Source organism: Lithobates pipiens, unplaced genomic scaffold, assembly GCF_037356315.1.
Source record: "Lithobates pipiens isolate NorthernLeopardFrog02 unplaced genomic scaffold, aLitPip1_a1.2 Scaffold_28, whole genome shotgun sequence".
NCBI classification, from domain to species: Eukaryota; Metazoa; Chordata; class Amphibia; order Anura; family Ranidae; genus Lithobates; species Lithobates pipiens.
The window spans coordinates 18873527-18900547 of record NW_027507789.1 but is presented as its reverse complement, the minus strand read 5'-3'; the positions used below and the strand labels follow the sequence as shown (position 1 = coordinate 18900547).

The window sequence follows — 27021 nt, the reverse complement described above, 5'->3', positions numbered from 1 at the left end:
GACTTCCTAACAGCATCCCAGCACACGGATTGTTACTGAAGAAATTCTAGGCCTAAGCTAGATCTGCCAGGTCCTCCTACACCAGTGGTAAGGCAATTATTTTCCCAAAGGGCCACATGAGAAATTGGGACTGTTGTAGAGGGCCGAACTTAATCATGCTCAATATTAATTTTTGACATGAGAAGGTCCGTAATTACAAACACCTTGCACTAGGAATAATGGGTATGAAATAGGTCTCTTTCAGATGGTTGGTCGGGGGTATGGTAAAAACAGGTGGCTGAGACATAGTTTTAACCACCCCCAGGCCAGCTACCCGAACTGTAAAATAGCAGCTGTATGGGGCTGTTCACATGCTGTGGCCGTGATGCTTTGCGGCTGCAGCATTTTTAATTTGGGGTGCAGAGTCTGACAAGCGACTTCACTTGTCAAACTTACCTATTAAGTTCAATGGGGCCATGTCGCAACAGCATGTTGCAGGGTTAAATCAGGCAGTGAGGAGGCGATATAGCACTTCCTCACTGCCTGTCAAATTCCCTCTGAAAAGCAGGGTTACTGGAAGGAGAGAGCCTGAGATTGGAACACAGAGGATCTCTGCAGGCCCTGGGGGTTGCAGACTGCATGGCTCCTGGGGGTTGCATACTGCAGATGATAACGAAGGAAGAACTTGGCTGGGTAGCAGAGTGGCAGGAGAGCATCAAGGCATCTCCTAGGCAATGCTGTCCTGCCAGAATCGAGTCTTCCCAGTGTACCGACCAGCTCATCAGGCTCTCTCCTTCCAGTTCTTTGGCCTCATGTACACGGCTGCTGCTAAACAGACGCTTAGGCCCGGTTCACGCTTGTGCGATGCGAGAACCCTGCGAATCAACTGAGGGTTCCCGCATCGCACCGGACACACGCGGCAGTTCACATTGCCATATGCAAACTGCTGGGGAGTGTCATTATATGTTAACGACACCCCCATTTCAGCTCACATGTCGCACTGCAAACTGACAGATCGGACATGAATTGGATTGCATGTGTGTGAACACACATGTGATCCGATTCTGGTCCGAACAGAAAAAAGGGTCCTGAGCGTGTTTGGACCGATTGTGGTGCAATATCAGCCATACTATCTGCACAGACATTGTATGTAATGTGAACAGCAGTGCGCTGCAAATTATATGCGATGTCTGGCATCGCTCAAGTGTGAACCGGGCCTTAGGAGCAGTTGGGCATTTTTGCAGCTGCCCCTGAAATCTCCTCTATGTTATCTTATCATTACATGTACACAGGGTCGTTTATGGCCGTTTATAGTCGTTTCTAGGCAGTTGAGTTTAGAAGCATTTTTTGTAAAGCAAAAAAATGCGCTCAAGACGGATGTTTGGAGGCATTTTGACACGCCTGTAAATGCTTCTAAACGTGGTAACTCTCGTTTAGCAGCATTTCATTTACAGACGTTTTTCATTTTAACAAAAAAAAAAAAAGTTTTTTTTAAAAACGCTTTTAGACGCAAACGCAGCTAAATGCGGCTAAACACGGCATGTAAACGTGGCTAAATGGGCGTTTTTAGACGTCGGTTTCTAGCAGTCAATTTAAATCGTTCAGAATTTTTAGCACTGATGAAGAGGGATTTGTGCTCCTAATAACCTCTTTTATAATGATGAATATAAAGGTTATCTGGATCAATTCCTATGGCTTTGAGTCATTGTTGGTCACCAATCCCTGGTCGATATAGAGAACAGGCCACCGATCCCAGGTCAGTACAGAGAATGGATCACCAATCCCTGGTCAGTATAGAGAACAGGCCACTGATCCCAGGTCAGTACAGAGAATGGATCACCATTCCCTGGTCAGTATAGAGAACAAGCCACCGATCCCAGGTCAGTACAGAGAATGGATCACCAATCCCTGGTCAGTATAGAGAACAGGCCACTGATCCCAGGTCAGTACAGAGAATGGATCACCATTCCCTGGTCAGTATAGAGAACAGGCCACGATCCCAGGTCAGTACAGAGAATGGATCACCATTCCCTGGTCAGTATAGAGAACAGGCCACCGATCCCAGGTCAGTACAGAGAATGGATCACCAATCCCTGGTCAGTATAGAGAACAGGCCACTGATCCCAGGTCAGTACAGAGAATGGATCACCATTCCCTGGTCAGTATAGAGAACAAGCCACCGATCCCAGGTCAGTACAGAGAATGGATCACCAATCCCTGGTCAGTATAGAGAACAGGCCACTGATCCCAGGTCAGTACAGAGAATGGATCACCATTCCCTGGTCAGTATAGAGAACAGGCCACGATCCCAGGTCAGTACAGAGAATGGATCACCATTCCCTGGTCAGTATAGAGAACAGGCCACCGATCCCAGGTCAGTACAGAGAATGGATCACCAATCCCTGGTCAGTATAGAGAACAGGCCACCGATCCCAGGTCAGTACAGAGAATGGATCACCATTCCCTGGTCAGTATAGAGAACAGGCCACCAATACCAGGTCAGTACAGAGAATGGATCACCATTCCCTGGTCAGTATAGAGAACAGGCCACCAATACCAGGTCAGTACAGAGAATGGATCACCATTCCCTGGTCAGTATAGAGAACAGGCCACCGATCCCAGGTCAGTACAGAGAATGGATCACCATTCCCCGGTCAGTATAGAGAACAGGCCACCGATCCCAGGTCAGTACAGAGAACAGATCACCAATAGAAATGTGCAAATCTTAAATGGAAATTCAAAAATTCGGAAACTCAAAAATCCAAAAATAAGAATGAAAATCCAAAAATTCAAAAGAAACAAAATCCAAAATAATAACTAATAATAAATATTAAATTATAGGTATTGGAATTTCCTTTCAAAATTAGTGAACGTAACTAATACGAATTTATCCGAAGTTAAGAATTATCCAAAATAACGAATGGCGCATCTAAACGAATGAAACGTAATGAACAATAATAAATAATAATAAAAATGTTCTATAAATTATTATTATTATTCCTTATTAATTTGTACCATTCAATTCGTATCTTTGGATAAATTAGTATTCGTTACGTTACTAGTTAATTAGTCAGTTATTTTTGATTTTAGAATTTTCGTTCTTTCGAATATCCGTCTTCTTTTTGGATTTTTGATTTTCTGAGTTATTCGTAATAACGAATTTCGACCATAACTAATGACCCGAAAAAAAGAAAGAATGAAACGGAAACAAAAAAATACGCGCCAGTGCCCATGTCTAATCACCAATCCCAGGTCAGTACAGAACATTAGTCACCAATCACAGGCAAGTGTAGATAACAGGTTACCAATTCCAAAACAGTACACATAACAGGTCACCAATCACATGTATGTACAAATAACAGAACAAGAATCACCGGTCAGTACAGTCAACAGATCACCATTCCTAGATAAGTAAAGAGCAGAAGTCAACAATCCCAGGTAAGTACAGAGCACAAGTCAACAATCCCATGTAAGTATAGAGCACAAGTCAACAATCCCAATATCATACAGTTGTTCACTTACCTTTTCTATAGAGGAGCTTTCCTTGGCTCCAGCCACATGGCCCTCTTGGTTGGATGGTGGCACTTTCTCGCTTTGGACATTATGCCAGCAGGGATTGGGTACAGGGCGCTCAGGCTTGATCTCCTGTAGATCATTTAAAGACTTGGAAAGCTTGACACTGGGTTGGAATTCAGGGGGAAACACACAGCTAATACGTTTTAGAGGGTCTCTTTTGTCCAGTAAGGGTTTTTGTTTAGCCAGATCCTCCCTTATTACAGATATTTCAGAAAGAGAATGTGTGTCAGCAACCTGTGCGATGCCGAAACGCTGGACATTGGCATTAGTCTTGGTTGGTAGAGTATTGTATTTGTATTCCGTACTGGGAACGTCCATCATCTTCTCTGAACTGGCTTGGGACATCCCACTGTAATTCTGGGAAAAAGTGACCAAATTTTGATATTTTGCGGGAATGTAGGAAAGTTTGGACTTGGCACACCTGTTACTAGTGCTCAATGGTCAGTACATGGTTGTACCATGAACAGGTCTCCAGTCCCAGGTCAGTACAGATAACAGATCACCAATCCCAGGTCAGTATAAATAACAGGGTAATAATTACAGGTGAGTAGAGATAACAGGTCACCACAGAGCACAAAAGCACCAGCACAGAGAACGTCACCAATCCCATGTAGGTACAGAAAACAGGTCACCAATGACAGGTATGTACAGATAACAGGTCACCAATGACAGGTATGTACAGATAACAGGTCACCAATCCCGAGTCAGTAGAGAGCCCAAATCACCAATCACAGATAAGTACACCAAACAGGATATTAATCGCAGGCCAGTAGAGAGAACATGTCACCAATCCCAGGTAAGCACAGAGAACACATCACCAATCCCAGGTAGGTAAAGGAGAACACAAATATCATACAATTGTTCACCTACCTTTTCTGGAGGCGAATCTCCCTTAGCTCCAGCCACATGGCTCTTTTGAAAGGATGGCGGCTCCATCTTCACTATGTCCAGCTGGTTGGGATTGGGTACAAGGGGGTCAGACTTGATCTCCCGCAGATCATTCAGAGACTGGGAATGCATGATACTGTGTTGAAATTCAGGGAGACACATGTAGCTAATGCGTTTCAGAGGATCCAGAATCTTTTTGGAATTATGGAATGTTCTGAGTGGACCAGGCGTATGTCCAATGTCTCCTTTATCCAGTAAGGGATTTTGTTTCGCTGGATCCTCTTTTACTACAGATATATGAGAATGAGAATGTGTGTCAGCACTTGGTGAGATGTTAAAATGCTGGAGATCGGCATTAGCACTGGCTTTGGCAGACAAAATATTGTAGCTATATTCCGTACTGGGAACATCCTCTGTCTTCTCTGAACTGGCTTGGGACATCCCACTGTAATCCTGGGAAAAGGGTGACAGAACTTTGATATTTTGCTGAAATGTAGGGAGCTTTGGACTTGCAGTCCTAGCACACTTGTTATTAGTGCTCACTGACCAGTACATGGGTCTGTACAGAGAACAGGTCGCTACAGAAAAAACAGGTCCCCAATCACAGGTCAGTACAGAAAACAGGTCACCAATCACAGGTCAGTACAGAAAACAAGTCACCAATGACAGGTATGTGTACAAATAACAGGTCACTAATTCCGGTTCAATACAGAGCCCAAATCACCAATCACAGGTAAGTACACAGAACAGGATATTAATCACAGGTCAGTACAGAGCACAAGTCACCAATCACAGGTAAGCACAGAGAACAGGTCAGGTATAGGAGATCACAAGTATCATACAATTTTTCACCTACCTTTTTTGGAGGTGAATCTCCCTTAGCTTCAGCCACATGGGTCACTTGGATGGATGGCGGCTCCATCTTACTTCGGACATCCGTCTGGCAGGGACTGCGTACAAGGGGCTCGAAATTGATCTCTCGTAGATCATTTAGAGACTGGGAAGGCTTGATACTGGGTTGAAATTCAGGGGGAAGCATATAGCTAATACGTTTTAGAGGGTCCAGAATCTTTTTGGAATTGTGGAATGTTCTGAGTGGACCCAGTGTATGTCCAATGTCTCCTTTATCCAGTAAGGGTTTTCGTTCAGCTGGATCCCCCTTTAACACAGACACATCAGAAAGAGAATGTGTTTCAGCACACAGTATGATGCTAAAACGTTGAGGATTGGCATTTGCGCCGGCTTTGGCTGGCTGAATATTGCAGCTATATTCCGTACTGGGAACATCCTTTGTCTTCTCTAAACTGGCTTGGGACACCCCACTGTAATTCTGGGAAAAGGGTGACAAACTTTGATATTTTGCTTGAATGTAGGAAGGTTTGGACTTGCAATCCTAGCACACTGTTACTATTGCTCAGTGGTCCATACAGAGAACGTCTCCAATCCCACATCAGTAGAGAGAGAATAGGTCAGCAATCCCAAGCGTGTAAAGAGAACAGGTCACCAAACAGCACAAGTCACCAATCCCATGTCAGTCCAGAGCACAAGTCACCAATCCCATGTCAGTCCAGAGCACAAGTCACCAATCCCATGTCAGTCCAGAGCACAAGTCACCAATCCCATGTCAGTCCAGAGCACAAGTCACCAATCCCATGTCAGTCCAGAGCACAAGTCACCAATCCCATGTCAGTCCAGAGCACAATCACCAATCCCATGTCAGTCCAGGGCACCAGTCACCAATCCCATGTCAGTCCAGAGCACAAGTCACCAATCCCATGTCAGTCCAGAGCACAAGTCACCAATCCCATGTCAGTCCAGAGCACAATCACCAATCCCATGTCAGTCCAGAGCACAATCACCAATCCCATGTCAGTCCAGAGCACAATCACCAATCCCATGTCAGTCCAGAGCACAAGTCAACCGATCCCAGGGAAAGTAGAGAGAAAGGGGTCACCAAACCAAGGTAAGCACAAAAAAACAGGTCACCAATCCCAGGTAGAAACAGGAGGTCACACGTATCATATAGTCGTTCACCTACCTTTTCTAAAGGTAAATCTCCCTTAGCTCCAGCCAAATGGCTTTCTTTGATGGATGGTGGCTCCATCTTACTTTGGATATCTGGCTGGTAGGGATTGGGTACGTGCGACTCAGACTTCATCACCTGTAGATCAGAGAGTGTAAAGGCCGGATACTGGGTTGAAATTCAGGAAGGACACATGTAGCTAATATGTTTTAGAAGGTCCGTAATCGTTTTGGAATTGTGTTCGGAGTCAACCCAGCAAATGTCCACCAAGGCTCTCATCTCCTCTGAACCAGCCCAAAGCATCCGAGTGTAATTCAGGGAAAAGGGTGACAAGACTCTGACATACTTTGCTGGAATGTAGAAAGGACTTACACTTGTAGTCACAGCACACCTGCCACTAGCGCTAACTGGTCAACACACAGATCAATAAAAAAGAACAGATCATCAATCCCGGTTCAGTACAGATCAACAAAGATAAGGGGTCACCAATCTCAGGTACTTAGCTGGTACTTACAGAGAACAGGTCATCTATCCCAGGTATGTACAGGAGGTCACAAGTATCATGCAGGATGTTCACCTACCTTGTTTGCAGATTCTCCCTTAGCTCCAGCCTTATGGCTCTCTTGGATGAACAGCTGTCCTAGTTTGCCTTGAATGTCTTGCTGCTGAGGATTGGGTACAGGGGGTTCAGACTTGACCACCTGTAGATCATTTAGAGATTGTGATGGCCTGATACTGGGTTGAAATGAATGGGGAAACACAACTCATACATTTTAGAGGGCCTAGAATGTTTTGGGATTACGTAAAGTCCTGAGTGAACCAAGCATATGTCCAGTGTTCCTTTTATCCGGTAAGGGTTTTAATTCAGCCAATTCCTCCCTTATTACAGATATATCATAAAGAGAATGTGTGGCAGGACCCAGTGTAATGCTAAAACACTGGAGATTAGCATTAATACCAGCTCTGGCTGGCAGAAGTTTGTAGTTATACTCTGAATCTGGAGTGTCCATTGTCTCCTATGGCCCAGCCCAAATAATCCCAGTGTAATTCTGGGGAAAGGGCAACAGGACTGACATATTTTGCTGGAATATAGGAAGAATTTGACTAGTAGTCCTGGCACACCTGACACTACAGCTAATTGGTCAGTACACAAGTTGGTTCAGAGACCAGCTCACCAATCTCAGGTCAGTACAGAGAAGAGATCACCAATCCCAGGACAGTACAGAGAAGAGATCACCAATCCCAGGTCAGTACAGAGAAGAGATCACCAATCCCAGGTCAGTACAGAGAAGAGATCACCAATCCCAGGTCAGTACAGAGAAGAGATCACCAATCCCAGGTCAGTACAGAGAAGAGATCACCAATCCCAGGACAGTACAGAGAAGAGATCACCAATCCCAGGTCAGTACAGAGAAGAGATCACCAATCCCAGGTCAGTACAGAGAAGAGATCACCAATCCCAGGTCAGTACAGAGAAGAGATCACCAATCCCAGGTCAGTACAGAGAAGAGATCACCAATCCCAGGTCAGTACAGAGAAGAGATCACCAATCCCAGGACAGTACAGAAAAGAGATCACCAATCCCAGGTTAGTACAGAGAAGAGATCACCAATCCCAGGTAAACACAGAGAAAAGGTCACCAAACACAGGAGAGTATAGATAACAGGTCACCAAACACAGGGAAGGAAAGATAACAGGTAACCAATCCCAGGTAAGAACAAACAACAGAAATCTTATCCATAAACCGTATTCCCGTATTGGGAATGTCCATCATCTCCTATGAACGCGCCCAAAGCATTCCAGTGCAATTCTGGGAAAAGGGTGACAGGACTTTGACATATTTTGCTGGAATATAGAAAGAATTTGACTAGTAGTCCTGGCACACCTGACACTAGTGCTCATTGGTCAGTACAGATAACAGGCCATCAATCCCAGGTAAGTACAAAGAAGAGATCACCAATCCCAGGTAAGCACAAAGAAGAGATCACCAATCCCAGGTAAGCACAAAGAAGAGATCACCAATCCCAGGTAAGCACAAAGAAGAGATCACCAATCCCAGGTAAGCACAAAGAAGAGATCACCAATCCCAGGTCAGTACAAAGAAGAGATCACCAATCCCAGGTCAGTACAAAGAAGAGATCACCAATCCCAGGTCAGTACAAAGAAGAGATCACCAATCCCAGGTAAGCACAAAGAATAGGTCACCAATCCCAGGTCAGTAAAGATAACAGGTCACAAACCATAGGTAAGTACAAAGAACAGAGTGTTAATAATACGTAAGCACAGGAGGTCACAAGTATCATACAATTGTTCTCCTACCTTTTCTGGAGAGAAGTCTCTCTTAGCACCAGCCATATGGCTCTCATGAATGGACGGCTGCTCCATTTTGCCTTGGACATCTGGCTGCCGGGGATTGGGTGCAGGGGGTTCACATGTGATCACCTGTAGATGATTTAAAGATTTGGCTGGCCTGATAATGGGTTAAAATTCAGGGGAACACATATGGCTAATCTTTTTTTTTTAGAGGGTCCAAAATATTTTTGGAATTGTGGAATATTCCGAGTGGGACACAGCATATGTCCCATGTCCATATAAAAGTTTTCCCTTCATCCAGATCCTCACTCATTACAGATATGTCGGCACCCTGCGCAATGCTGAAATGCTGGAGATTGGCATTAACACCAACTCTGGCTGGCAGAAATTTGTAGTTATATTCCACACTGAGATTGTCCATCATCTCCTCTGAACCAGCCGGGAGCATCCCAGTAGGACAAGGGTGAAGGGACTTTGACATATTTTGTTTGAATATAGAAAGAATTCGACTTGTAGTCCTGACACACTTGACATCAGTGTTCAATGGTCAGCACAAAGGTTGGTACAGAAAACAGATCGCCAACACAGGTCAGTACAGATAACAGATCAGAAATCACAGGTATGTACGGATAATCGGTCACCATTCACACATCAGTACAGATGACAGATCACCAATCCCAGGAAAGCACAGGGAACAGGCCACCAATCCCAGGTCAGTACAGAGAACAGGTCAGCAATCCTAGGTAGGTCACCAAACAGTAGTGCTCGTTGGTCAGCACCAGGGCTGTCTTTAATACTGATGGGACCCTGGGCAAAAATTTTCTTGGCCCCCCCCATGCAATTTCACTCTCCGCCTGCTCTGAGACATACAATAAATAGAAGCTAGACTTAAAATCAGTTTACTGTATCAGATCAAGCAGAAATTGTAATTGGTTGCCAGAGGTTAAAGCATATCATTACTGATTACTGACTGGTTGCTAGAGGTTACAGCATATCATTACTGATTACTGACTGGTTGCTAGAGGTTACAGCACACATTACGGCTCACTGATTAGTTGCTAGAGGTTACAGCACATCATCTCCTCACTGCAAGGGAGCATGATATACATATGAATGCTGCCTTTATTTACATATCAATGCTGCCAGCCACAGTAATTTACATATGAATTCCAGTTATTTACATATAAACACAAGGTCTGCAGGCGAGTCATCTGTACACAACAATAGGGCAGAGCTGGGCAGCATTTCACACTGAGATATCGGGACACAACACAGGATTAAAACTTCAAGGGACAAGGGAATTTAAACTGGGATAGTTGGCAAGTATGAGGCAGCTGCTTTGGGCCTCACAACAATGACAGGGCACAGTGCAGCTGCCCCTTTTGCCCTGCCTTAAAGACGGCCCTGGTCAGCAAACATGTCAGTACAGACAACGGGTCACTGGTTACAAATCACCAATTCCAGGTCAATACAGAACAGGTCACCAAGCACTCAAGTACAGAGAAGAGGATATTAATCATAGGTCAGTACAGAAGGCCACAAATATCATACAGCTCACCTACCTTTTCTGGGGATGAGTCTCTTTTAGCCCCTGCCATAAGGCTCTGTTGGATGGACAGCTGGTCCATCTTGCCTTGGAGGTCTGGCTGCCAGGGATTGGGTGCAGGGGGTTCAGACTTGATCACCTGTAGATCATTTAGAGATTGGAATGGCCTTATATTGGGTTGAAATTCAGGAGGGCGCATATAACTAAATAGATTTTAGAGGGTCCAGAATCTTTTTGGAATTGTGCAATGTGGTTCTTAGTGGACCCAGCGTATGTCCAGTGACCCTTTTATCCAGTAAGGGTTTTATTTCTGTCAGATTTTCCCTTATTACAGATATAGCACAGAAAAAAAAAAAGTGTGATGCTGGAATGCTGAAGATTGGCACTGAGGCCTGAAATGCATCAAAAATGCAATGCTTGTGTTTTTTGATACATTTCTGCTGCGTTTTTTCTGTTTTTTTATGCATGACAAAAGACACCTCCAAAAAAATGCAAAACACATTAAAAATGCATCAAGGTCGCATGAGGACAGGTCACCAATACCAGGTCAGTAGAGAGACAGGCAGTGTTGGGTCAAGGTCTTCTAGAGCCCAGGGCGAACATATCAAGTAGCACCCCCCCCCCCCACCTCCAAGATGTATGATTATGTGTCAGCAAAAATCCCCCACCAAAAAAAAAAAAAGTGCACAAATCCTTGCCCTCCCCAGCTCGAATCCTCTCTCTCCCCTTTACCCCTCAAAATTTCCCCTCCAAGCACAAATTCTCTCCCCTTACTCCAACCCCCCCAGCACAAATCCCCTCCAAACATCCCTACTAGCGTAACACCCCCCCCCCAAATGTCTGATCTAAGCACAAATACCCTTCCCCCTTCCCATATTATCCTTTCCAGCACAAATCTTCACCCATCCCCCTTCCCAACATAAATCCCCCCAAATCATCACTCCTAGCCCACCTCCCCAAATTCCCCCTCCTGGAACGATTCTTACCCCCTGCCCCCCCCAAACAAATATCCTCTCCCCAATCTCCTTGTGGTGCCCCTCCACCTAACATGGCGCCACAGTGCCCAGGGCAGCCGTCCCTCCTGCCCACCCCTTGTCCCGGCCCTGGAGACAGGCCACCAATCGCAGGTAAGTACAGAGAACAGGCCACCAATCTCAGGTCATTACAGAGAACAGGCCACCAATCCTGGGTTAGTACAGAGAACAGGCCACCAATCCCGGGTCAGTACAGATAATAGGTCAATCACATGCCAGTATAGAGAACAGGTCACCAATTCCAAGTCAGTAAAGAGAACAGTTCACCAATCAAAGGACAGCACAGATAACAGTTCACTAAATGCACATCAGTAGAGAGAATAGGTCACTGATCTCAGGTAAGTATAGAGAACAGGTCACCAATCCCAGGTAAGTACAGAGAACAGGTCACCGATCTCAGGTAAGTACAGAGAACAGGTCACCGATCTCAGGTAAGTACAGAGAACAGGTCACCGATCTAAGGTAAGTATAGAGCACAAGTCACCAATCTAAGGTAAGTACAGAGAACAGGTCTCCGATCTAAGGTAAGTATAGAGCACAAGTCACCAATCTCAGGTAAGTACAGAGAACAGGTCTCCGATCTAAGGTAAGTATAGAGCACAAGTCACCAATCTAAGGTAAGTACAGAGAACAGGTCTCCGATCTAAGGTAAGTATAGAGCACAAGTCACCAATCTAAGGTAAGTACAGAGAACAGGTCACCGATCTAAGGTAAGTATAGAGCACAAGTCACCAATCTAAGGTAAGTACAGAGAACAGGTCTCCGATCTAAGGTAAGTATAGAGCACAAGTCACCAATCTCAGGTAAGTACAGAGAACAGGTCTCCGATCTAAGGTAAGTATAGAGCACAAGTCACCAATCTAAGGTAAGTACAGAGAACAGGTCTCCGATCTAAGGTAAGTATAGAGCACAAGTCACCAATCTAAGGTAAGTACAGAGAACAGGTCACCGATCTAAGGTAAGTATAGAGCACAAGTCACCAATCTCAGGTAAGTACAGAGAACAGGTCTCCGATCTAAGGTAAGTATAGAGCACAAGTCACCAATCTAAGGTAAGTACAGAGAACAGGTCTCCGATCTAAGGTAAGTATAGAGCACAAGTCACCAATCTCAGGTAAGTATAGAGCACAAGTCACCAATCTCAGGTAAGTACAGAGAACAGGTCACCGATCTAAGGCAAGTATAGAGCACAAGTCACCGATCTCAGGTAAGTACAGAGAACAGGTCACCAATCTAAGGTAAGTATAGAGCACAAGTCACCAATCTCAGGTAAGTACAGAGAACAGGATATTAATCACAGATAAGAACAGGAAGTCACAAGTATACAGTTGTTCACCTACCTTTTCGGGAGGTGAATCTGCCCGAGCTCCAGCCATATGACTCTCCTGGATGGACAGCTGCTCCATTTCACCTTGGACATCTACCCGCCGGGGGCTGGGTACAGGGGGTCCAGACTTAATCACCTGTAGATCATTTAGAGATTGAGACGGCCTAATACTGGGTTGAAAGTCAGGGGGGCACATGTAGCTAATACGTTTTAGAGGGTCGAGAATCTTTTTGGAATTCTGGAACGTTCTGAGCGGACCCAGCGTAAGTCCCGTGTCTTTTTTATCCGGTAAGAATTTTCTTTCATCCGGATCCTCCCTCGTTATAGATACGTCGCAGAGAGAATGTGCGCCGGCACCCACTGCGATGCTGGAGCGATGGAGATCGACATTAGCCCCGGTTCTGGCTGGCACGTATTTGTAGCTATATTCCGTACTGGGAACGTCCATCGTTTCCGCGGAACCAGTCCGGGCCATCCCAGTGCAATTCTGGGAAAAGGGCGACAGAACTTTGACATATTTCGCTGGGATGTAGAAAGGCTTGGACTTGTAGTCCTGGCACACCTGCCACCAGTGCTCATTGGTCTTCTTTAGAAGGATATACCTCTCATTGGGTTTTATGGATACAAGTGTGCCGTCTTTGGCTGTGTATTCAAAGCCGTGTTCCACCAGCACATAGTCCTTGTCCGCAGAGCTGGCCTTCAGCATCCTGACCGTCAGCTGGCCTGCAAAGGTAAGGAATAGTTAGAGGAGGCCTAGCGTGGCTCAATCAAAATATTATTCTCTTAGAGATTCATATTCTAGTTGAATGCGAGAACAGACTTGCACACATAGCTAACATAGTTTACATTCACGGGAGGGACGATCGGGGAAAGAGCTGAGGAACCTTCACTTCATTCCCCACCTGCCTGCTCTACCATACCTCCCAACTTTTTGAGATGGGAATGAGGGACACCTATCAGCAAAAGTATGCAGACATATGACACACCCCCTTGCCACGCCCCCTTAACCACTTGCAGACCGGACCATTTTGCTGGTCAAAGACCAGACCACTTTTTGCGATTCGGCACTGCATCGCTTTAACTGACAATTGCGCGGTCGTGCGACGTTGCTCCCAAACAAAATGGACGTCCTTTTTTTCCCACAAATAGAGCTTTCTTTTGGTGGTATTTGATCACCCCTGCGGTTTTTATTTTCTGCGCTATAAACAAAAATAGAGTGACAATTTTGAAAAAAAACGCATTATTTTTTACTTTTTGTTATAATAAATATCCCCCAAAAATATATAAAAAAAAAATTTTTCCCTCAGTTTACGCCGATACGTATTCTTCTACATATTTTTGGTAAAAAAAAAACGCAATAAGCGATTATTGATTGGTTTGCGCAAAAGTTATAGCGTTTACAAAATAGGGATAGTTTTATAGCATTTTTATTAATAAATTTTTTTTTTTCACTAGTAATGGCGGCGATCAGCGATTTTTATTGTGACTGCGACATTGTGGGGGACCCATCGGACATTTTTGACACGTTTTTGGGACCATTGTCATTTATACAGTAATCACTGCTATGTAAATGCAGTGATTCCTGTGTAAATGACACTGGCAGTGAAGGGGTTAACCAGTGGGTGGCAGTGTAGGGGTTAAGTGTTCCTAGGGGTGTGTTACTAACTAACTGTGGGGGGGTTGGGCTTTCATTTAGTGAACACTGATCTCTGCTCCAATCACATGGAGCAGAGATCAGCGTCACTAGTTGCTAGGCAGAATGGAGAAATGCTGTTTACTCGGCATTTCGTCGATTCGGCCGCTCCGGGAGACGATCGCGGGGATGCCCGCGGCGATCGAGTCCGCGGGTCCCGCGACCGGACTCACGGGGGTCCCGACCAGCGCGGGAGCGCACCGCCGGCGGCGCGCTCCCGATGGCAGGGCGGCATTGAATATTGGACGTACCTGTACGCCAATATGCCTGCCCGTGCCATTCTGTCGACGTACATCATCGTGCGCTGGTCGGGAAGTGGTTAAAGGGGAATTGTACAAAAAACAAAAACAAAGATTGCTTAACCCTTTCATGACTACGCCTATTTTTGGCATTTGGCGTTTACAAGTTAAAATCCGTATTTTTTGCTAGACAATTACTTAGAACCCCCAAACATTATACATAATTTTTTTAGCAGAGACTCTAGAGCATGGATATGCAATTAGCGGACCTCCAGGTATTGCAGAACTACAAGTCCCATCATGCCTCTGCCTCTGAGTGTCATGCTTGTGGCTGTCAGAGTCTTGCTATGCCTCATGTAGTTCTGCAACATCTGGAGGTCCGCTAATTGCATATCCCTGCTCTAGAGAATAAAATGGCGATTGTTGCAATATTTTATGTCACACGGTATTTGCGCAGCGGTGTTTTATGCCGCGTACACACGATCGAATTGTCTGGCGTACTTATTCCGATGAAACCCATTTTACCGGACAATTCGATCGTGTGTGGGCTTCAGCGGACTTTTCCAGCGTGAAGTCCGGCGGACTAAGAAAGTATTTTTGCACTCCAATCTTTCCGTCGGACTTGGGTTTCAGCGGACAATACGTTCGTCAGTGTGCTAGTACGGCGGACTAAGAATGACGCATGCTCAGAAGCAAGTACGAAAAAGGAAGCTACTGGCTATTGAACTTCCTTTTTCTAGTCCCGTCGTACGTGCTGTACGTCATCGCGCTAGCAAATGCCGGACTTTCTGTGTGTCCGTGTGTGGCCAAGTCCGTTCGGTAGAAAGTCCGCCGGACTATCCGCCGGATTGTTTGCCGGACTAAGTCCACTGGACAATTCGCTTGTGTGTATGCGCCATTAGACGCAACTTTTTGGGAAAATGGACACTTTCATGAATTTAAAAAAAAACGAAACAGTAAAATTAGCCTAATTTTTTTGCATAATGTGAAAGATGATGTTACGCCGAGTAAATAGATACCAAACATGTCACACTTTATAATTGCACGCACTCGTAGAATGACGACAAAGTACAGTACCTAAAAATCTCAATAGGCAACGTTTTAAAAAAAAATCCGGTTACCAGGTTAGAGTTACAGAGGCGGTCTAGTGCTAGAATTATTGCTCTCGCTCTGACGATCGCGGCGATACCTCACATGTGTGATTTGAACACCGTTTACATACACGGGCGCGACTTCCGTATGTGTTTTCTTTGCTTCGCGAGCTCGCGGGGATGGCGGGCGCTTTAAAAAAATTTTTTTTATTTTTACATTAATAAATTGTTTTAAAAAAAAAAAATGAAAAATTTTGATCACTTTTATTGCTGTCACAAGGAATGTAAACATCCCTTGTGACAGTAATAGGTGGTGACAGGTACTCTTTATGGAGGGATCGGGGGACTAAAAGACCCCCCACCCCTCCTTTACACTTCAATGTATTCAGATCGATTCTGAATAGTGTATTTTTTTTTAAATCTGGCGCCATTGGCAGCCGAGTAAACAGGAAGTGACGTCGCTTCCGTGTTTATCATTAGGAGACTGGAATGAAGCCGCTTATGGCTTCATTCCAGTCCCTGCCCAGCCGCAGGAGGAATCGGATGTGCGATCGGTGCTCCCGATTGAACGGGAGCACCGGTAAGAGCGACGGGAGGCGGCTGGAGGGGTGGGAACGTCCCCTCCCGCTCCACCGGCATAACAGCCAAGCGGCTTTTAGCCGCATCATTTGTTATGGCTGTAAAGCCAATTGCCCGCTCTGAAAAACGGTACCAGGATGATGCCTGCAGGTGCGGGCATCACCTCGGTATAACCCCCGGAACCTGAGTACGCACATCTGGGTTACACCCACAAGTGCTTTTTTTTCCACTACAATTCCTTTATATTGGCTTTCGGAAATTACAAATCCAGCAATTTAGAAATCAGATGAAAGGTTTGATAGATAAAAAGTGCATTTTATATACTTCTATATAAAATCAGACCAATGCTGGAAAACTGATGAGGAATGAGGGACAGAGGGACATTGCGCCAAATCAGGGACAGTCCCTCGAAATCAGGGACAGTTGGGAGCTATGGCTCTACTGCTGCAACCTTGTAAAAATGAACCATGTACACCATATCACCAAAAGTATTGAGACACCTGCCTTTACATGCACAATATTGAGTTGGCCAACCCTTTGCAGCTATAACAGCTTCAACTCTTCTGGGAAGGCCGTCCACAAGGTTTAGGAGTGTGTCTATGGGGATGTTTGGCGATTCTTCCAGAAGCGCATTTGTGAGGTCAGGCACTGATGTTGAATGAGAAGGCCTGGCTCGCAGTCTCCACTCTAATTCATCCTAAAGGTGTTCTATCGGGTTGAGGTCAGGACGCTGTGCAGGCCAGTCAAGTTCCTCCACCCCAAACTCGCTCATCCATGTCTTTATGAACCTTGCTTTGTGCACTGGTGGGCAGTCATGTTGAAACAGGAAGGGGCCATCTCCAAACTGTTCCCACAAAGTTGAGAGCATGAAATTGTCCGAAATGTCTTGGTATGCTGACGCTTTTAAGCCCCATACACACTATCAGATATTCTGCTGATTTTTGTCTTCAGATTTACCAAAACCTTGTAGTGCAAGTGCCGGCCTGATTGCATACAAATTTAAACTCCTAACGTTTGACCTCATATTGGTAACTCTGAAGGAAAAAAAAATCAGCAGAAAATCTGATAGTGTGTATGGGGCTGAAGAATTCCCTTCACTGGAACTAAGGGGCCAAGCCCAACCGCTTACCCACAACCCCCACACAATAATCCCCCCTCCACCAAATGATTTGGACCAGTGCACAAAGCAAGGTCCATAAAGACATGGATGAGCGAATTTGGGGTGGAGGAACTTGACTGACCTGCACAGAGTCCTGAACTCAACCCGATAGAACACCTTTGGGAGGAATTAGAGCGGAGACTACGAGCCAGGACTTCTTATCCACATCAGTGCCTGACCTCACCAATGTGCTTCTGGAAGAATGGTCAAACATTCCCATACACACACTCCTAAACCTTGTGGACGGCCTTCCCAGAAGAGTTGAAGCTGTTATAGCTGCAAAGGGCGGGGCCAACTCAATATTGAACCCTATGGACTAAGACGCCATAAAAGTTCACGTGCGTGCAAAGGTAGGCGTCCCATTACTTTTGGTAATATAGTGTAGCCGTACAAGGGATCACTTACAAGTTGCCAGTGAGGGATCACGTGTCGGGCATCAGTGATGGGCCACACTAATGGCGGATCCCTTACCAGACACTACCATGGGATCACTTACCAGAAACAAGCGAAGATTAAGTTAACCAACACCAGTGTGGGAAGGGGGTCACATACCTGAAGGATCACTTACCAGACCCCAGTGTGGGAAGGAGTCAATTACCCAACGCCTGCGAGGTGATCACTTACCAGACACCAGCAAAGAACCATTTGCCGGACACCAGTGAGGGATCACTTACCTGACACCAGCAAAGAACCTCTCACAAGACACCAGCGAGGGATCACTTACCTGACACCAGCAAAGAACCATTTGCCAGACACCAGTGAGGGATCACTTACCTGACACCAGCAAAGAACCTCTCACAAGACACCAGTGGGGAATACGTACCAGACACCAGCGAGGGATCACTTACCTGACACCAACAAGGGACAGTTTACGAGACACCAGCAAGGAAATATGTACTAGACACCAGCAAGGGATCACTTACCTACCCGACACAAGACAGGGACCACTTTACCTGACAACAGCGAGGGATCACCTACTTGACCTCAGCAGGTATAACTTCCAAAAGGTACAGCAGATGAGATATACATGTGTGAATTAGTGTGTGTTATGACAATAGGAATCTGAAGCCAGGCTGTAATTATCGCTGGCACCCCGCTGACTCATACATGGAGGAGACACCCACAACTCAGAGCCAAACCAGCTGCATACGGACAGATAAGAAATACCAGCCAACTACCACTTTACACAGACCAGACATACAACATGCTGCAAGGAAATGGATATAGACTGGTATGTGGGGGCACCCCAGTACACGGGCCTCAAGGAAGAGGTGATAGCTGGAGTGTGGGGCACCCTGAAAAACAGGCCTCATTAAAAAAAAGGGGGTGTAGAATGCATTGGGGGCACCCCAATACACAGGCCTCAGAAAAGGAGTGGAGATATAAATGTGGGTGGACCCTGAAACACAGGCATCAGAAAAAGGGGTGCAGACTGTAATAAAGCACCCCAATAGGGAGGGAATGAGGAGTATGAGACACCCTAAAAAAAGCCTCAGAAAAAAGGGGGCAGACAAAATGCATTACAAGGGTGTAGAATGGACCATGGGGCCACCCTGAAACATAGGTCTCAGAAAAAGGGGTGCAGATTGTAATAAAGCACCCCAATAGGGAGTGAGGAGTATGAGACACCCTAAAAAAAGCCTCAGAAAAAAGGGTCCAGACCGGTGTTGAGGCAACTCAATACACAAAATGCAGGACATGGGTGCAGACTGGACCATGGGGCCACCCTAAAACTTAGGTCACAGAAAAAGCAGTGCAGGTTGGGTTTGGTGGGGGGGGGGGGATGCATACAAAGGTCTCAAGAACATATGTGCAGACTGGAGTATAGGGGCACCCCAATACACAGGCCTCAGAACAGGAGTGCAGATATAAATGCGAGGGGACCCTGAAACACAGGCTTTAGAAAAAGCAGTGCAGATTGGAGTGGGGGGCACACCAATACATAGACCTCAGGACAGGGGTGCAGATTGGAGTGTGGGGCACCTTGAAACAAAGGCTTAAAAAAAATAAAAAATAAAAGGTGCACATGTTGGAGTGGGTGCATCCCAATACAGAGGCCACAGGACAGGGGTGCAGACTGGCGTGTGGGGCACCCCTTAAAGCACCTGCCCTCAGAAAAAAGGGTGAAGACTGGTGTTGAGGCACCGCAGTATACAAAGACCTCAGGAAAGGGGTGCAGATTAGAGAATGGGGCACCCTGAATATAGGCCTCAGAAAATAGGGTTCAGACTAGAGTGGGGTCACCCTAATACACAGGCCTAAGGACAGGGGTGCAGACTGTAGTGTGGGGCACCCCCTAAAGCACCTGCCTCAGGAAAAAGGGTGAAGACTGGTGTTGAGGCACCTCAGTATACAAACACCTCAGGACAGGGGTGCATATTAGAGAATGGGGGCACCCTGAATATAGGCCTCAGAAAATAGGGTTCAGACTAGAGTGGGGTCATCCTAATACCCAGGCCTAAGGACAGGGGTGTAGACTGGAGTGTGGGGCACCCTGAAACACAGGCCTCAGAGAAAAAGAGGCGCAGAGTGGATTTGGGTCACCCCAACACACAGGTCTCAGGATAGGGGTGTGGACTGGAGTCAGGGCACCCCGATACACAAGCCTCAGGATAAAAAGGTGCGGACTGGAGTCGGAGCACCTCAATACTCAGGTTCCAGGACAGGGGTGCAGACTGGAGTGTGGCGGCACCCCAATACATAGCATAGGGCTGAAGTCTAAGGTGCAGCAAAGTCATACGTGGAAGAGGGGCTCACCACATTGTTTCCTGTAAGCACACACAGGAAATCCAGAAAGCAGCGCGCATCCTGTTCTAGGCGAGTGCTGAGTAGGGGTAACCCGCTGTGTACAGTGCAGACCCCGCCATAAGACGTTGCCGTCAATTACAGAACATGAAAAATAATCTGATTGGGTATCATTGCCAGTGCATCCCGTTTTCCTAAAATCAGCTCCAACTAAATATTAAAAACAACATTTTCTAAGAGGAACAATCAGCCTCAACTTCCCAGAATTCCAGCCTACGAACGTCAAGCTGAGCCAAAAAGCAGACGATCTATGGCGGCGTGTCAGAGATGACAAAAGAGGAAACGGCCGGGCCTCCGGGAGTCCGGATCCCCAATACTCTCCCCCATCCCCCCCACACCTCTCATCCTGTTCTTGGCCTGTCGGGGCAATTCTTCCTGTATTATGTATCTGTAGAGACACAACAAGTGCGGAGACCAGGAAGGGGGGGGGGGGTTCCTGTATGTCACCGGGACCCCACACAGCTGCTTCATATAGATAACCGAAACTAGGTGACAAATCACCGCCGGCCTGTCACATCCTGAAACCACGGACATCAAACCAGCAGAGTCACAGAGAGGTTCATCAGATAACATGGAATAGGAAGTAGACAAAAACGGAGACAGGCTCAATGTCACCACACAATGTCACCCGTTCTCTGACGGCAGCTTCATACACCCATAGGAAGCCCGAGAGGGATCTCATACCTGATCCCAACAGAGGGATCTCATACCTGATCCCAACAGAGGGATCTCATACCTGATGCCAACAGAGGGATCTCATACCTGATGCCAACAGAAGGATCTCATACCTGATCCCAACAGAGGGATCTCATACCTGATCCCAACAGAGGGATCTCATACCTGATCTCATACCTGATACTAACCAAAGGATCTCATATCTGATACCAACAGAGGGATCTCATACCTGATCCCAACAGAGGGATCTCATACCTGATCCTAACCAAAGGATCTCATACCTGATACTAATCAAAAGATCTCATACCTAATGCCAACAGAGGGATCTCATACCTGATACTAACCAAAGGATCTCATACCTGATACTAACCAAAAGATCTCATATCCGATACCAACAGAGGCATCTCATACCTGATACTACTCAAAAGATCTCATAACTGATATCAACAGAGGGATCTCATAACCGATATCAACAGAGGGATCTCATAACCGATATCAACAGAGGGATCTCATAACCGATATCAACAGAGGGATCTCATAACCGATACCAACAGAGGGATCTCATAACCGATACCAACAGAGGGATCTCATAACCGATACCAACAGAGGGATCTCATACCTGATGCCAACAGAGGGATCTCATACCTGATGCCAACAGAGGGATCTCATACCTGATGCCAACAGAGGGATCTCATACCTGATGCCAACAGAGGGATCTCATACCTGATGCCAACAGAGGGATCTCATACCTGATGCCAACAGAGGGATCTCATACCTGATACTAACCAAAAGATCTCATAACTGATATCAACAGAGGGATCTCATAACCGATACCAACAGAGGGATCTCATAACCGATACCAACAGAGGGATCTCATAACCGATACCAACAGAGGGATCTCATAACCGATACCAACAGAGGGATCTCATACCTGATGCCAACAGAGGGATCTCATACCTGATGCCAACAGAGGGATCTCATACCTGATGCCAACAGAGGGATCTCATACCTGATGCCAACAGAGGGATCTCATACCTGATGCCAACAGAGGGATCTCATACCTGATACTAACCAAAAGATCTCATAACTGATATCAACAGAGGGATCTCATAACCGATACCAACAGAGGGATCTCATAACTGATACCAACAGAGGGATCTCATAACTGATACCAACAGAGGGATCTCATAACTGATACCAACAGAGGGATCTCATAACTGATACCAACAGAGGGATCTCATAACTGATACCAACAGAGGGATCTCATAACTGATACCAACAGAGGGATCTCATAACTGATACCAACAGAGGGATCTCATAACTGATACCAACAGAGGGATCTCATAACTGATACCAACAGAGGGATCTCATAACTGATACCAACAGAGGGATCTCATAACTGATACCAACAGAGGGATCTCATAACTGATACCAACAGAGGGATCTCATAACTGATACCAACAGAGGAATCTCATACCCGATACTAATCAAAAGATCTCATACCTGATACCAACAGAGGGATCTCATATCTGATACCAACAGAGGGATCTCATATCTGATACCAACAGAGGGATCTCATAACCGATATCAACAGAGGGATCTCATAACCGATACCAACAGAGGGATCTCATAACTGATACCAACAGAGGGATCTCATAACCGATACCAACAGAGGGATCTCATACCCGATTCCAACAGAGGGATCTCATACCCGATTCCAACAGAGCAAACAAAAGCAAATAAAATTCCCAGCACAACTCACCGACCAGCCTGCAAACAACTAAATTGTCTTGTCTAACAGTATGCGTTAAAAACAGGGGTTTCGTTTGCACACATTTGCAAACACATGCCTAAGCTGCAGAGGCTGCGTCACGGCACCCCGTGTATTATCTGCAGTCCTAACTTTATAAATAATTGAGAGCCTTCATGGTGGAAGCATATGCATAAGAATGGATAGAGGACAGGTGAGCCCAGCTCTCCTTAAAGGCACAGGGGCACACTGGACACTCAGCACAATGGCAGCCAAGGAGGGGTGGGGTCCCGCCAGGCTCACCTGCCCTCTATCTATCCATTATAAGGCATGTGCTTCCACTATGGACGCTCTCAAAAATTTATAGAGGTAGGACTGCAGATAATACAGGGTGCCCTGGAGAGGCTCTGCACCTTATGCATATATTTGCAAACTAAACCCGTTTTCAGAGAAAACTGTTAGACAGGCCAATTTGGTTGTTTGCAGGCTGTTTGGTGAGTTGAGCTGGGACATTTCCTTAACAGAGGGATCTCACGCCTGATGCTAAATGAGGGATCTCAGATTGGACAATTTGGTTGTTTGCAGGCTGGTCAGTGAGTTGAGCTATGAATTTTCTTTGCTTAACAGAGGGATGCCATACCTGACACTAACAGAGGGATCTCATACCTGACACTAACAGAGGGATCCCATACCTGACACTAACAGAGGGATCTCATACCTGACACTAACAGAGGGATCTCATACCCGATACTAACAGAGGGATCTCATACCCGATACTAACAGAGGGATCTCATACCCGATACTAACAGAGGGATCTCATACCCGATACTAACAGAGGGATCTCATACCCGATACTAACAGAGGGATCTCATACCCGATACTAACAGAGGGATCTCATACCCGATACTAACAGAGGGATCTCATACCCGATACTAACAGAGGGATCTCATATTGGATACTAACAGAGGGATCTCATACCCGATACTTACAGAAGGATCTCATACCCGATACTAACAGAGGGATCTCCTACCCGATACTAATAGAGGGATCTCCTACCCGATACTAACAGAGAGATCTCCTACCCGATACTAACAGAGGGATCTCCTACCCGATACTAACAGAGGGATCTCATATTGGATACTAACAGAGGGATCTCATATTGGATACTAACAGAGGGATCTCATATTGGATACTAACAGAGTGATCTCATACCTGATACTAACAGAGGGATCTCATACCTGATACTAACAGAGGGATCTCATACCCGATACTAACAGAGGGATCTCCTACCCGATACTAACAGAGGGATCTCCTACCCGATACTAACAGAGGGATCTCCTACCCGATACTAACAGAGGGATCTCCTACCCGATACTAACAGAGGGATCTCATATTGGATACTAACAGAGGGATCTCATATTGGATACTAACAGAGGGATCTCATACCTGATACTAACAGAGGGATCTCATACCTGATACTAACAGAGGGATCTCATACCTGATACTAACAGAGGGATCTCATACCTGATACTAACAGAGGGATCTCATACCTGATACTAACAGAGGGATCTCATACCTGATACTAACAGAGGGATCTCATATCGGATATTAGCTGAGGGATCTCATGCTAACAGAGGGATCTCATACCCGATACTAACAGAGAGGTCGCCTATCCAATACTGACAAAGGGATTTCATACCCGATACTAAGAGGGATCTCATATTGGATACTAACAGAGGGATCTCATACCCGATACTAACAGAGGGATCGCATATCGGATATTAGCAGAGGGATCTCATACCTGATACTAACAGAGGGGTCTCATACCCGATAATAACAGAGGGATCTCCTACCCGATACTAACAGAGGGATCTCATATTGGATACTAACAGAGGGATCTCATATTGGATACTAACAGAGGGATCTCATATTGGATACTAACAGAGGGATCTCATATTGGATACTAACAGAGGGATCTCATATTGGATACTAACAGAGTGATCTCATACCTGATACTAACAGAGGGATCTCATACCTGATACTAACAGAGGGATCTCCTACCCGATACTAACAGAGGGATCTCCTACCCGATACCGATACTAACAGAGGGATCTCCTACCCGATACTAACAGAGGGATCTCCTACCCGATACCAACAGAGGGATCTCATATTGGATACTAACAGAGGGATCTCATATTGGATACTAACAGAGGGATCTCATATTGGATACTAACAGAGGGATCTCATACCTGATACTAACAGAGGGATCTCATACCTGATACTAACAGAGGGATCTCATACCTGATACTAACAGAGGGATCTCATACCTGATACTAACAGAGGGATCTCATACCTGATACTAACAGAGGGATCTCATATCGGATATTAGCTGAGGGATCTCATGCTAACAGAGGGATCTCATACCCGATACTAACAGAGAGGTCGCCTATCCAATACTGACAAAGGGATTTCATACCCGATACTAAGAGGGATCTCATATTGGATACTAACAGAGGGATCTCATACCCGATACTAACAGAGGGATCGCATATCGGATATTAGCAGAGGGATCTCATACCTGATACTAACAGAGGGGTCTCATACCCGATAATAACAGAGGGATCTCCTACCCGATACTAACAGAGGGATCTCATATTGGATACTAACAGAGGGATCTCATATTGGATACTAACAGAGGGATCTCATATTGGATACTAACAGAGGGATCTCATATTGAATACTAACAGAGGGATCTCATATTGGATACTAACAGAGTGATCTCATACCTGATACTAACAGAGGGATCTCATACCTGATACTAACAGAGGGATCTCCTACCCGATACTAACAGAGGGATCTCCTACCCGATACTAACAGAGGGATCTCCTACCCGATACTAACAGAGGGATCTCCTACCCGATACTAACAGAGGGATCTCATATTGGATACTAACAGAGGGATCTCATATTGGATACTAACAGAGGGATCTCATATTGGATACTAACAGAGGGATCTCATATTGGATACTAACAGAGGGATCTCATACCTGATACTAACAGAGGGATCTCATACCTGATACTAACAGAGGGATCTCATACCTGATACTAACAGAGGGATCTCATACCTGATACTAACAGAGGGATCTCATACCTGATACTAACAGAGGGATCTCATACCTGATACTAACAGAGGGATCTCATACCTGATACTAACAGAGGGATCTCATATCGGATATTAGCTGAGGGATCTCATGCTAACAGAGGGATCTCATACCCGATACTAACAGAGAGGTCGCCTATCCAATACTGACAAAGGGATTTCATACCCGATACTAAGAGGGATCTCATATTGGATACTAACAGAGGGATCTCATACCCGATACTAACAGAGGGATCGCATATCGGATATTAGCAGAGGGATCTCATACCTGATACTAACAGAGGGGTCGCCTATCCAATACTGACAAAGGGATCTCATACCTGATACTAAGAAGGATCTCATATTGGATACTAACAGAGGGATCTTATACCCAATACTAACAGAGGGATCTCATACCCGATACTAACATTCTGTTAGTATCGGGTATGAGATCCCTCTGTTAGTATCGGGTATGAGATCCCTCTGTTAGTATCTAATATGAGATCCCTCTGTTAGTATCTAATATGAGATCCCTCTGTTAGTATCTAATATGAGATCCCTCTGTTAGTAACAGAGGGATCTCATATTAGATACTAACAGAGGGATCTCATACTAGATACTAACAGAGGGATCTCATACTAGATACTAACAGAGGGATCTCATACCCGATACTAACAGAGGGATCTCATACCCGATACTAACAGAGGGATCTCATACCCGATACTAACAGAGGGATCTCATACCCGATACTAACAGAGGGATCTCATACCCGATAATAACAGAGGGATCTCATACCCGATACTAAAAGAGAGATCTCATATCCGATACTAACACAGAGATCTCATACTCGATACTAACAGAAATATCTTATATCCGGCAGGAGTAAAACGTCTTACCTGGCAATCCTCAAAGCACTGTGTGATGAGTGGACACATCCACCGTCATCCTCATCCCCGAAGAGTACAGAAACACAGAGGATCTGCTAGATGCCCCCTGTACAGCTAAGAGCCAGCCGCTGCCTACCGAGCAGACGGGGACACTGGGTAGGGAAGTGTCACCAACAAGGGACAGGGACAAGGGTATCCAGTGGCAACTGGTAAGTGTAATGGAGAACAGTGTCCGGGGTCAGTGTAAGGTGCAGCAGGAGCTGGGAGGTTAGCACAGCAGTCAGTGCCAAAACCTCTGTAAAGAGAGAGGCAGCACTTCA

At 45.7% G+C, this 27021-nt stretch overlaps 1 protein-coding gene across 4 annotated transcripts in view; it reads right to left on the bottom strand.

Annotated features, from left to right (window-relative positions):
* LOC143935157 (uncharacterized) overlaps positions 1–27021 on the bottom strand; it is a 106263-nt gene extending 79242 nt beyond the window's left edge. Inside the window, exons 1-9 of one of the 4 annotated variants that reach the window (XM_077458810.1) lie at positions 26711–27021; positions 12699–13408; positions 10342–10464; positions 8786–8908; positions 7048–7167; positions 6482–6604; positions 5300–5773; positions 4426–4896; positions 3502–3912 (exon numbers count right to left, since the gene is read on the bottom strand). In XM_077458810.1, coding sequence (XP_077314936.1) covers positions 3502–3912; positions 4426–4896; positions 5300–5773; positions 6482–6604; positions 7048–7167; positions 8786–8908; positions 10342–10464; positions 12699–13391 — 2538 coding nt within the window. In that variant the 5' untranslated portion in view covers positions 13392–13408; positions 26711–27021. The remainder of the gene's footprint in view (positions 1–3501; positions 3913–4425; positions 4897–5299; positions 5774–6481; positions 6605–7047; positions 7168–8785; positions 8909–10341; positions 10465–12698; positions 13409–26710) is intronic. The other 3 variants (XM_077458811.1, XM_077458812.1, XM_077458813.1) reach the window with 3 other exon arrangements.